This window comes from Xiphias gladius, chromosome 8 (genome assembly GCF_016859285.1).
Source record: "Xiphias gladius isolate SHS-SW01 ecotype Sanya breed wild chromosome 8, ASM1685928v1, whole genome shotgun sequence".
NCBI classification, from domain to species: Eukaryota; Metazoa; Chordata; class Actinopteri; order Istiophoriformes; family Xiphiidae; genus Xiphias; species Xiphias gladius.
This window is the reverse complement of record NC_053407.1, coordinates 9,337,399-9,349,503: the sequence shown is the minus strand read 5'-3', so window position 1 is coordinate 9,349,503 and position 12,105 is coordinate 9,337,399. Positions and strand designations below refer to the sequence as shown.

General features: G+C 40.4%; 1 protein-coding gene across 1 annotated transcript in view; it reads left to right on the top strand.

The window, feature by feature from the left end:
• Positions 1-2,760: 2,760 nt before the first annotated feature.
• The window catches only part of LOC120792849 (cat eye syndrome critical region protein 2), a 34,618-nt gene continuing 25,273 nt past the window's right edge, over positions 2,761-12,105 (top strand). Inside the window, exon 1 of the mRNA XM_040132229.1 lies at positions 2,761-3,025. Within this exon, the coding sequence (XP_039988163.1) occupies positions 2,906-3,025 (120 nt within the window). The 5' untranslated portion in view covers positions 2,761-2,905. The remainder of the gene's footprint in view (positions 3,026-12,105) is intronic.

The window sequence follows — 12,105 nt, the reverse complement described above, 5'->3', positions numbered from 1 at the left end:
ATTACTGTATTCAATCACAACTCAGATTTTCCTATGACATGTCAAAATACCTGCCGTGAAAAAGTGGTGATTTTGGTATCCTGAAGTGGTGGAAGAAGTATTCAGATGTTTTAGAAGTTGCAATACCACAGCATAAATGTACTCTTATAAGTAAAGGTTCTGCAATGGAAATATAACTTAGGTAAAAGTACACAAGTAAATTTCAGAATAATTAGTAGAATAACATAGAAATACTTATGTAAAGTACAAAATTGTATTGAGGACCAGTATTTGAGTAAATGTGCTGTCCGACCAGAGTGGTCGCCTGTATTCTGCACACTCCATAAAGAAAGACATTTAAATCAAGCCACAGAAAGGGTTAACCACTGCTCTGTTTGCAACCCCATTTTGTACTAGTTATTCAATTGGACAGCGCTTCCATGGGGTTTTGTAGTTCAGTGGGCCGGACATGCCACCAACATTGTCAGCGTTACAGTGACTTATAATAAAATAAACTTCAAGATCCTTAATGAGAATTAACAGAAGTAATCAAATTGATGAATCAATAATTACATACCATAGGATGCCTTCTTGATAAAGTTGCAAAACAGGGTTAAGAGAAGCTTATATTTAAAGATACAGTACACTCTTAATGGCCTCCCTGAATCCCAGAATTCACTCCCAGCTCACTGTTGATGGTTTGAAACTCAGTACTTTGAGTTTTATCTAATCTAAATCACTCAGTTTTACTCTGAGGAGATACTGGATTACTCTGTTGCCTAGCAAGATCAATACCCTGGGACTGATGACCCAGAGAGTGAGCTGTCGCTACACTGACAGTACTGTGATGGCTGACCACCAATGCCCTTCCCCACTGACAGTTGCTGTCACCTTATATCTACAACAGGTTATTTATTTCACTGATTGTCAAAGGTTCATCCAGATTAGTGGGACTAACATGTAAGCAAAGTCATGTAGAATAGTCTTCAGTTTGAATGAAAATCTGTGTATTCCCAGGCCTTCATTACACATGGGATGTATTGCAAATGTAACCAAACTAAAGTCAGTTCACCCACTGTTTAACCCCATTAGCAACAGGACCTGAGGTTGGCAATGTTGGCTGGTCAGTTGCTCTGTCCAAGAGTTCAGTCTAAAGCAAAATATCTAAGAAAGTCATGATATTTTGTGTGGATATTCAGGGTTTCCATTGAACCCTTCGTGAAACCCATGACCCCCTCCTCTTGCACTACTATCGTGCAATCAAATCCACTATAGAAACCTTGGTGTTTGGTTACCACATCTCAATCCAAGTGAATACCCATAGAAGTTTTTTGACCAACCAGGTAGACAGCGCTCTCCACCACCATCACCAAAACAACAAATGAGGGGATTATCTTTGGAAGGGTGGTGTTCATCACTCCATTGGAGTTCAGAGACTTGTAGAATATATGCCAAGGCGCAATGAAGCTGTTCTGCTTGTGGTGGCTCAACAGTTTACTAGGACAACTTATAAAGTTTTTTCCATTTATTTGTGACCCATCTGTAATACACAGGTAATGAGGAGAAATAAAAGCAGCAGTTCATTGATTTTTTTGAACCTTGACCTTTTAAAGCTCTAAAGTCTACACAATACAGTTCGTCTGTGCTTTAATTCAAACCTACCTTTACTCACGGGGCTAGTAACTGTTACCATAGAAACAGCTTTGATCCAAGTTCAGTTGTCTCCAGTTTAGTGCTTGCCATTGAAGTTACTCAGTTCTTATTTAATAATATATACAGTACAGTATAATATATACTCTATGTATATTATGCATATGTGTGTATATATTACATACATACAGTATCATAAACCTAAATCTATCATAAATCTAATTATGTAGTTTCCTGCCACTGAAAGCTTGCGATTGTAATGAGACCATTGCCTTCCCTCTAGCGCCACCCTCAGGGCAAACATTACACATTTTACACAACTATTAGGTAGGACTCAGCAAATATTGTGTAGTGTAATGAAACTACAACTTCTAGGGCCCCCCTGAATGGTCTTTAACTTATGGATTTTAATTCCTGTATTTGCACAGGAAGGATTGTAAACCCACAGGACAACGCTGTCACTGAGCACCACCGCTGTCTAATAGCATGCACTTCTCACATATTGCGATGGGGGGAGCCCGTGTGTAGTGTAAAACTTCCACCGAGATGTTGTTTACAAAATCAAAATGTACCTGGTAAGTTACTGTACCCAACAATGATCAGCTGAACTAGCCTTTAGGATTTAGGATTGTTTGTAAACTGTTGTTGTAAGTACATCAAACGGGTGTTTTTTTAAAAAGAAAAAAAAAAGATCAACAATGTAAACTTAACGAAAACATAGCAAAATATGACGAACGATGAAAACTAAAATCAGTCAAACAGGAAGAGCACACTGATGTAACTTAAAACAAGTTATCTGACTCACACCTGGTTCAACATTTTAGCTGTTTATTCATTTGCCATTCACAAGCATTCCCTTTAAACGGCCACTGCACTATCAACCCGGCGGGGTGCTGCTGACTACAGATTTTTTACTGTAACGAACAAACAAACCAAATTTCAAACAGGTTTGACATTTGCAATTTAATTTCATAAGAGATAAACAGGCTCAAGAGTATAAGGTCTTCTTCTGCTCACAAACAGTTTAAGATATAGAGCTAAGTAATCGCTCCCCCTTCCTCGTCGTGCTGTGGTATCTCCCTCCCCATCTGTTCAGCTCCGGTGAGACTGATTGAAACAGATTGGAGCGCTCCCTGGGTCGCAATGGCAACTGTCTTGACAGGACGGCAGCAGCAAGTTTTGTCGTATTTGTAATGTTGCGAAGACATTATAAGTCGGTGAAGAAACTTCTTTCTAATGTGAGAAACAAACGTCAAACAATTTCTCCAGTCCGAAAATGTCCCAGGGATGTACAGTTTCTTTGGAAGAGATCCAGTCATGGTGGGAAGTCCCCGCCATAGCCCACTTCTGCTCGCTGTTCAGGACAGCGTTCAACCTTCCAGACTTTGAAATAGAGGTAAATTAGAAGTGTGGTTTCTTTTAATAACATGAATGTTTTTATTTACGGAAATGAAAAGTTGTTTGTGTCAGCTTTTTTGTGTGCGTGGTGTGTAGAGCGCAACTAATTTTGCTATTTGGTTAACCAGATTAGCAGTGTTCTCTGAATTTATCATACGTTACTAAGGCAATCCGTTTAGGTAACGAGCTAGCCAGCTCGTTAGCACAGCTAAAAGCTAGCTTTAACAGCTAATTGCTGGTCCTCAGAGTTGAAAGAAGTCACAAGAGGCGTCAGCTGAGTAGAGCATTCATGATATAGTTTTATGGTCCGTTGTTCATAGTGATGTTCCGAGTTGTTCAGTATCTAAGGATGCTCGAGTGTCCCTGAGTAACGTTAGATAGACTTGTTCGTGGAAAAGAAGCATGTGCCACTCGTTTGTTTTCATTTGGCCAGAGCCTCATGTTTATGTTGAAGAGCTACATTAGTTCTGGTCATTTAAACAAAAAGTCAAATGAGATGACATAATAAGGATATGCTTGGGGGGTGATTACAAAAATATGAGGAACTTGTGAATATTTAAATGGTAACATCATTTAGATATAGTTATGCGACTGTAGAAATTTGTTTATAGAGCGAAAAGTCCCGCACTAACTCAAACTGTGGACTGGTCTTACTGAATATATTATGCTACTGTATTTTTGTTTCTTTTTCTGTCAGATAAAGTTACGTTCGTGGCATGAGGTTCGAGTTTATTGTCTTGGAGTTGCAAGCCATCTGGCTTGGGTAGCCATAGGGACGCAGATGCTGTTCAGGCATTGTTTGCTCGCCGAAGTCCCATGTTGCTGCAAGAAGCTATGGTTTCACGTTTGTTTCCGTCACGAGGTAGCTACAAGAAGTTCTAGAGGAAAAATCGTCCTCCGGGCTTCGTTCTATCTCTAAACATATGGAATTTATTACACTACAGTTTCATAATTCAACTTTATCACTCGACCCCTTTGCTCTTTGAAATGTATTCCGAGTTTACAGTACATCTAATTTCATTATATATCTATTCAAGTGTTACATCAGATATAATGGAGATTAATAAATCCTTCGAAAGAATCATTGCACTTTAAAGAAATTGTTATGGTCAACATCACACATCAACAGCCTCCATCACTCATTCATCCCCACCCCCTTCGCGAGAGAAACACATGGAGGCATTGCTTTGTTATTAAACGAGGTGCAAGGCAGATGGGGGATCGCATTGCGCCTGTTTTCCATGAAAGTTGAGGGTCTTGTGCTGTTGCTTCACTCGTTAGAATGGGTTTGGATTTACGCAAAATATTTAGTATTGTTGAAGCTTATCCAGCTGCGAAGAATTGATAAGTTGAGCTAACTGTTTTTTTTTTTTAAAAACTTGACAAATGTTTCTGTAGGCCAAGTATTATTTTAGCTGTTTAGTTTTTCACAAGGTCGTTCTGCTGCTACCAATTGCAATGTATGTATGCGTCTTTAACCGCATCAATAAGCATGTCACATGTGTGAATACACCCCTTCAGCTGGATTTCAAGGAAATATTGAGATAGATGTCGTAATCTTATACTTTGATATCTTAATCAGATGCACCAATGTTCAGGGTCATAAACCCTCTGGTTTTCCATGTAATTATCTTCAGCTGCAGTTGTAATAATGGCTAGATAGTAAAGGGTAACAGAGGTGTCCTGCTTTAGGCCTTTGATTAAAGTGGAAAGTACATGTTATATTTAAGGGACATTAAGCAATATTGTGTCTGCTGAACAAAGAGTCAATGCTGAAACATCCACTTTACATGAAACTGTTTTGGGTGGGGAAAACTAGAATAGCAGCACATGATACTGAGTCCATCTCGGTTGTCAATGATTCATGCAAAATGTCTTTTTGAGACTCTCTGTGGGCTTGAAAAGTAACCATATTTTCATGAACATATGAGTTAGTGAAAACTACCAAGCATTTGGATTGCATGCTTTTTTATGCAGTGAAAACAACATTACAATCCATTATAACTGACCAGAACTGCAATCGTGTGAAAGCACAAACATTTTTTAAGCTTACACAGTGTGTTTGATACTCAAAACATAGAATTTGTTTTTTGGTATCACTTTTGCTACTCAAGTTCAGCTCTTGACAAAGTTACTGATATTTAATAGCAAAAGTGACAATGTAACAAACTAGTGTGTGTCTTTCAATAATAGTTTTGATTTGAAATGTACTAGTAATAAATTCTCAAACTAAGAAGTATTTTTGCATGTGTGATGAATGGCTATGCAGTGTGTAAATGCAAAAAAAACTTTCTCTCCTATGTATTTTTGTGTTGTATGTAGCAGGTTGTTTTCTTCATTTGTAGTGTACAAATCCAAGGTCTTTTTATAACATTAAGTCTTAATCTGACTAAATTTAAAGTGGCTGTGATTATATGGAAGCTTTTGTTCCACTAATAACCTAAATAGGAACTCAGTCAAAGTTTAGCTCTTATTTATAGTATGCCCAATTCTGTCACTTGTGGTGTAGTGCCATAGGGCTTTTTGTGCCTCTCAGTGTGGCCTAAAGATGGCTATTTGGTCTTTCACACAAGATTGTATAATATGTTGAAAAGGCCAAGTTATAGAGCGGCTACCTTCCCAGGTGCCATGAAAAGCAAATTACCATAGCAAAGAACGGAATATACATTTACAGGTAATACACGTTTTTTTCCGGTGTGTATTTAGAACCAGCTGGCAGAGTTTAATTCAGAAACACAAGAGTGCAGTCTGCTTGGAGCTCTGCGTTTACACCTGTTTGCACCTTTCTATTTTTTTGCTTAAAGCTGGCCTTTCGACGGATGCCAGTGTTACAAAGTTATAAAAATTAGGCCATGCACACGAACTTAACCAGATCCTCTGTCTTTTGCACTGCTGATTACAAACAGGAAAACTTCCCAAAAGTCACTACACTTTGGATATAATGATATAAAAGGAATCAGCTGAAACTTCCTTGTCCAATTAGTACAGTTTTCGTTGTCTTGCAGCAAACTTAAATAGCCAAACTGACCCCTGGTACTCCAATGATGTAAAACAGAAGTCAGCAGTGGCTTTTTCCAGAGTCTGGACATTTGGATCCAACGTGTTTACTTTCTGAGGACTTTGTGTTGTAGAAATAAAAGGAAACTGTCATGCAGACATGTTTGTTTTGCTTAATGCCACATACCAGCAACAAGACAAGCTGGCCTGGGCACTGTCACGAGTCAAGCACTTTGGCTGACTCTCAGTTACTTTGCCTTTGTCTTGGCGTGTATAGTCAAGTTTAATGTAAATCCTTTAAACTTGAAGTTAACTATCTTTTGTCTTCCTCTGAGATACTTTTTGCTGTGTTTGTGTGAGAATAGTTGGGTGATGTCATTCAGCTCCAGTCGCAATCCTGTCTCTGGATGTAAAGGTTAAATTACCCTAGCATCAGGGGTTGGGGAAGGGGGCAGGAAGTGGCTGTCATTGGTCATGACAGAGTGGGGGGTGTCGAATGATTTCACTCTGGTCTGGGCTTTAGTGTCAACATTGCCTGACATACCATCAGTCCTTCTTTGTGGACACAGTGTCTTTTATTGGCTGCTGTCGACCTGTGTCAGACTTTGCCACTTTGCCCCTACATTATACACAGCAGAGGTTGATGTTGTGGCCGCTGAGGGCCTCAACCAACTCTGCATATCACAGTATTTCTGTGTGTTTCCTTGTTGAACATCACTTCTGGTTTATCCTTCTGGTGTCAGCTTTGGGAGATTCGTAAGAAGGGATACTTCCACAGCATTAATTTTTTGAGGAGCTCAATTGTTAAGAGTGATCAGTCTGGGTTCTGTTTGCCTATTTCATCACAATGAAAACATTAAGCACTAGTTAGGTGGATTGTCTTTGAGATTCAGGGAAGGTGTAACATGTAAGGAAAACTCAGGATGGCCAAGGCTACAGACTGACTGACACCTGTTTCTTTTTCTCATAAAAGAAACTTTTGTAATGAATACCACATTGGAGACCACAATGTTTTGTACCCTGTGAAACTGCTACCAGGGTGGACATTGTCAAACTCAGTGATCCAGTCCGACAGTGCTGCTGTGATACCGTTGGGTCAGCTCTTTTCTTTCTACGGTGCTTGGTATTGATAATGGAGTCTCCCCCCAATCTCCTTGGCTGGCTTTACAAAACAGCCCTCTGCACATTGTTCCTGGGCTGATACACTTCACTGTCGCCGGTTTCCACTCAGGCTGTAGGCAGGGAGCTGGGAAAGCTGTGTGTGTGCATGTGTGTGGACAAGAGAGTTGAGTGGGTGAGATGGAGAGGAAAGAGAGAATAAGTGGGAGGGAAGGGGAAAGAAGGGAAGTGGAGAAAAATGTCCTAGAGATGGAGAGTGAGTAAGCGAAAAGACATCAGTATGGAAGAGCGAGAAGGTGATCTACAGGAAAGAGGCCTGGGGTCAACATGGCTGTCCTCCTTGCCTGGCTTTCTATCTCTGTGCCGTGTGCTTGATTTCTTGGCTATTTATGTATGATGCCTGAAATCCCACAGCCAACAGACGCTACAGACCTCTGTTGCTGGATCCTCAACGATGTGCCCTTTTATTGCTAGACATAGCCCTTCACGCCAAGAACCATTGTCCCTGTCATATGTTGGGCACATCGTCATGCATTTATTCCATGTATCTTCATCATCTGCTTGTCATCATCTACATTGTGAGCTCCTCTTTGGAGATGTTCATTATTAAACTAGTGATCAGCTAAGAGATGTGAGAAATTTATAAGCCTTCAAACTTGGCCTGTGGTTTGCATTTCTTTTTTTTTCTTTTTTTTTAACCAAAATTACAAACACAGCACTTCGCCATACTGCAGATGTTGGTTTGAAAGCCGCCCTAAATCAAATCTTCTGACAGTGGCAAACGCATTGTTCAGTTTATACTCTTAAGTTCCTTTTGAATTGAATAGAATTTTGCTTGTCCCATACAAGTTTACAAAAATGGTTTCTGCTAAGGAGAGCCTTTGCCATCGTTGACATCTTGTTTCTCTAGAGACATCTAGAGAAACCAGTTAAACTTCTGCTTTGCTGCTTCACTGTATACTGGAGGGTCTCTTTTTGTTTGTTCAATAGAGTTTTTTTGTGATGAATATGATGATGTATTCAACTGTTTCAATAAAAAAACTTTGGTCTAGGTTTAACCTTAAATTTGAAAGTCATGGTCCATTTGAGTTATAGCAGCCATTTTTTTTACAACAGGTCTGGTTTAAGTCATGTCCCAGAAGACACATTTGGCAGGGTCATTGCCACGCAAGTGTGAGAAGGGTGGCACCTGCTGTTCCCACGTGCCAAAACTGAGCAAAGTAATAAGTATCAAACTTATTTGATATTTATAAGGCATCTTGCTGATCATGTCACTCTGATCAATGAAATTTGAGCAGTTTCTGTCACCAGTACTGTTGCCTGAATGATTGAGAATTTTATGTACTACCATTTTAAATTTAATAAGTACCCACAATGACAAAGTAACCACATATGGTTAAATCTCACTTTCAATTTCTTGCTCATTATCACTTTCTCTGTCTCTCTCTTACACATGATCTCTTTTGCATTGTGTGGTTTTTTTTATTTTTTATTTTATATTTTTTGTATTAAATTCTAATCCCAAAGTCAAATATATTCTCCAAAACACTTTGTTGTAGGTGCACCAATGGATAACTTTTAACCTTCTAAGGGGAGGTTATGTTTTCACTTGTGTCTGTTTGTTTCTTTGTTGGCAGGATTACGCAAAAAGTACTGAACTGATTCACACAAACTTGTTGGAGGGATGGGACATGGGCGAAGAACCCATTAAATTTCGGTATGGATCCAATCAAAGGATCCAGGAATTTTTAGTCACTTTCCTTAACATTGTGTGAGAGGGCTTTTTTTTTCCATCAGTGGAGGTATGCACTCAACTGAGTGCCAGTCTAGTTTTCAGTGTGATGATGTAGATTTGTTGCATAATATTGTGGTCAGACAATGTTAATGTTTTAAAGGATGATTTTGTGGTTGGTTAATTGGATTATTCATACCTTTATCCCCTCCTGGTTGCCATTGGTTGATTGGTTAAATGGAACTTATGACTTCAACCGTGTTGGGATCACTAAATCTTTATTTTGTGTTATTGTTGTATTGTTCAAGATGTTTCGATGATGACCTCAGGCAAAGAGCTCAGTTTTTTTTTGTTTTTTTTTTCCCCCCATTGTTTTACATTTTCCTTTAGTGCAAAGTTTAAATGAGCAGACACTGAGTTTTAAAGAAGAAAACTGGTTTCGGTTTCCATTTCTGCTGTTTCATTTTGGGCAGAGAATCAGTTTTCTCTGTGCAACCATTGTCTCTCTGGACCCCGTTTTAATAGCCTATTCCTATTCCCATGTTATTTTGATAAAGTTAAAGTTGTGGACATGGTCTTTTTCTCTGCCTCTCATGAGCTTCTAAAGTCCCACACACCCATAGTACACCCACACTGGTGTTTTCACTTATGTGGGGTGTGTACAGGCTGTACTTGATTGGCAGCTCCCTCACTCTCCTGTTAGTTTAATGCACATGCTAGGATGGACACTTTACACCGTTATCATTTTTGTTCATTCACGGAGTTGGTGATATGACCCAACTCTCCACAAAGCTATAACTAACATAAACCGGACCAGATGTCTAATCAGCCAAAGTAACTGAAAATACCTGTTTGGGTGTGAAGAGCCTTAAAGATCTCAGTAAACTGTTATTCTTTTTTCTGTTCCTCTTGATTGATTGTGTAATATCCTCTCACTCATCATTGCCTGTCAGATTCCTGCAACCCAGCTTCATCTGCGTCCAGCCCTCTCGCCTCCACTCTGGAACGTCCAAGAAATAGCCTCTCTTTCTACCTCTCCCCAAGCCCCATCTTTATTGCCATCACTTGTCCCAGTACCCCATACCCATTAGCCGTCCTTCTACCCCATCCCCTTCTCGAGCCCCAGCAGACTCCCTGTCCCTGAGCCTCAGCCCCTGGCATCACCATGACTAAACCCCAGATGGTGGTTCTTTCTTTCCCTTCCCCCTGGAGGGTGGAGGCTCTTCACTCTGACTGGGTGCTAGCTGCTGCTGCTGCTTCTCCAACCCTTCTGGGGAGGAGGCTATTTTTTGTAAAACCCCCAGTGTGATTGTAAAAGAAGATTTAGTCCTATTAGATCTGGTAAATAAGTGAGAGCAGGCTGCCTTTGAGCACGTCCTTGTTTCTGTTGTCTAGAAAGCAAATGGATTAACAGGGGGGAATAAGATCAAGTTTTGGTCCATCATGGCCGAAACTTCAGACAGACACACACTCTTGCTGATTCCCAGTTTTTGTGGATTATAACTGCAGCTAGCAGTCACTTAATATGTTTTGCCAGTCTGGCCTCAATTAGGGGGCTTTGAAGTGAGGGCCGAAGTCGGTTGTGGTGAAGATGTGTGGCAACATGCCACTCGCAAAAGCAAGTGGTGGTTGGAATTTTTAATTTTCTTTTTTCTTTTATGTTTTTTTCAAGCAAGAGGGTGTGTGCTGTAATATCTGCACGATTGTCATCAGGGACATCTGCACTGTTCACTCATCCCTCGCATCCCTTTCCCTTTCTTACCTTCTCTCCCACCCACTGACACATCCCCAGCTCAGCCCTTCTTACAGCCTTACAGACACCAACCTCTGACATTTTCCTGTGCAGATAAGGATACACATAAAGCTTTCAAAACTTTTTCACACTCTGTGAATACCCCTCAAAGATCAAGAACCTTTTTGCATGTCCTTTTTAATACCCTCCCTTGCATGCACGGTGAGGGGAGCTTTGTACGAGGCTGCTGCCCCTCCCCCAATTGTGATTGACAAGTGAGAGCCGCAGTACATGCATCAGATGGTTTCACATGGGGAGTGTGTGCACAGAGGGGGAGGTAGAGGGGCACATACACTGGGGTTTGTTTCAGCCAGCTCCATTGTTGCAGCTCCCCATGGTTCCCTCTCTCTGTCTCCAGTCTGGGGCGGCATCCCTCAACTCTTGCTTTCTCACTCTGTGTGGCTGGTTATGAAGCAGAGATTAGAAGAGTGAGACATGAGTGATGAGAACTTCAACAAACCAGGTCTCATCCAGTGGGAGCCCTGGAAAGCTTACTAGTTAATGTATGTGTTTAGCCTGCTGAGAAACAGTGTTTTCTGTTGTGTGTGTGTTTGTGTATGTGTGACTCAACATCAAATTAAGAGGTAATAAAGAAAGAGACTTATTCTGAAACATACTGCTGTTTGCTCCTATAGAAAACAGAGAAGGCACAAAAAGTACAATGTAAAGGGAGAGGGAGCACTGAGATTATCCTCAAATGATGAGTTGAAATTTTTTTTAGAGCAATGCTGAATACAGATTTGTCTGAGAGTTGGAGCAAGGGGTTGCAGAGGAGGGGTGTGGATCTGTGAGGTTTTAGGGGGATCCTGACTGGCATGCACTTTGCTGACTTCGTGGATTGCAGGAGTTCACAGGCTGAAATAAAGATTTCTGCTTGGCACACACAGTGTTCTCAAACCCAACGTATCTCTTTACAGTGTTTTTTTTTTCAAAATATTAACTATCCATCCATCCATCCATTCATTTTCTGCCTCTTGTCCAGAGTCGGGTCATGGTGCCAGCAGGTTAAGCAAGGTAATATTAACTAGTGCTAAGATATGTAGCCTGTTCCTCACCTGTTGTTGTTACTGTCAGACCTATGACCCTGTATTTTGGTTATATTAGACCTGAGTGGACATTCAGACTGAAAATAGCCAATCAATATTTTTTTTTAAAAAGCAAGGTGTGGGCATGTTGTTCCTCTTACCAGTGACACAATGAAATACGGTCCAGGAAGCCGGTTTTAGTAATAGATCCGTGACTCTGAAGGTTGATCATTTGCCAAACAACAAGTTGACAGTCATCTTATTTCACACTCAATCTAACGATTGCTAGGTGAATAATAGAAATATGACATTGATGTTTCAGAGTAATCCTGTGTTGGCTAATCCTTTGATTAGCCAACACAGCACCTTGCCAGATTTTGCTGGACCGTGTTCCAGCAAAAGCTGAGCTGGTT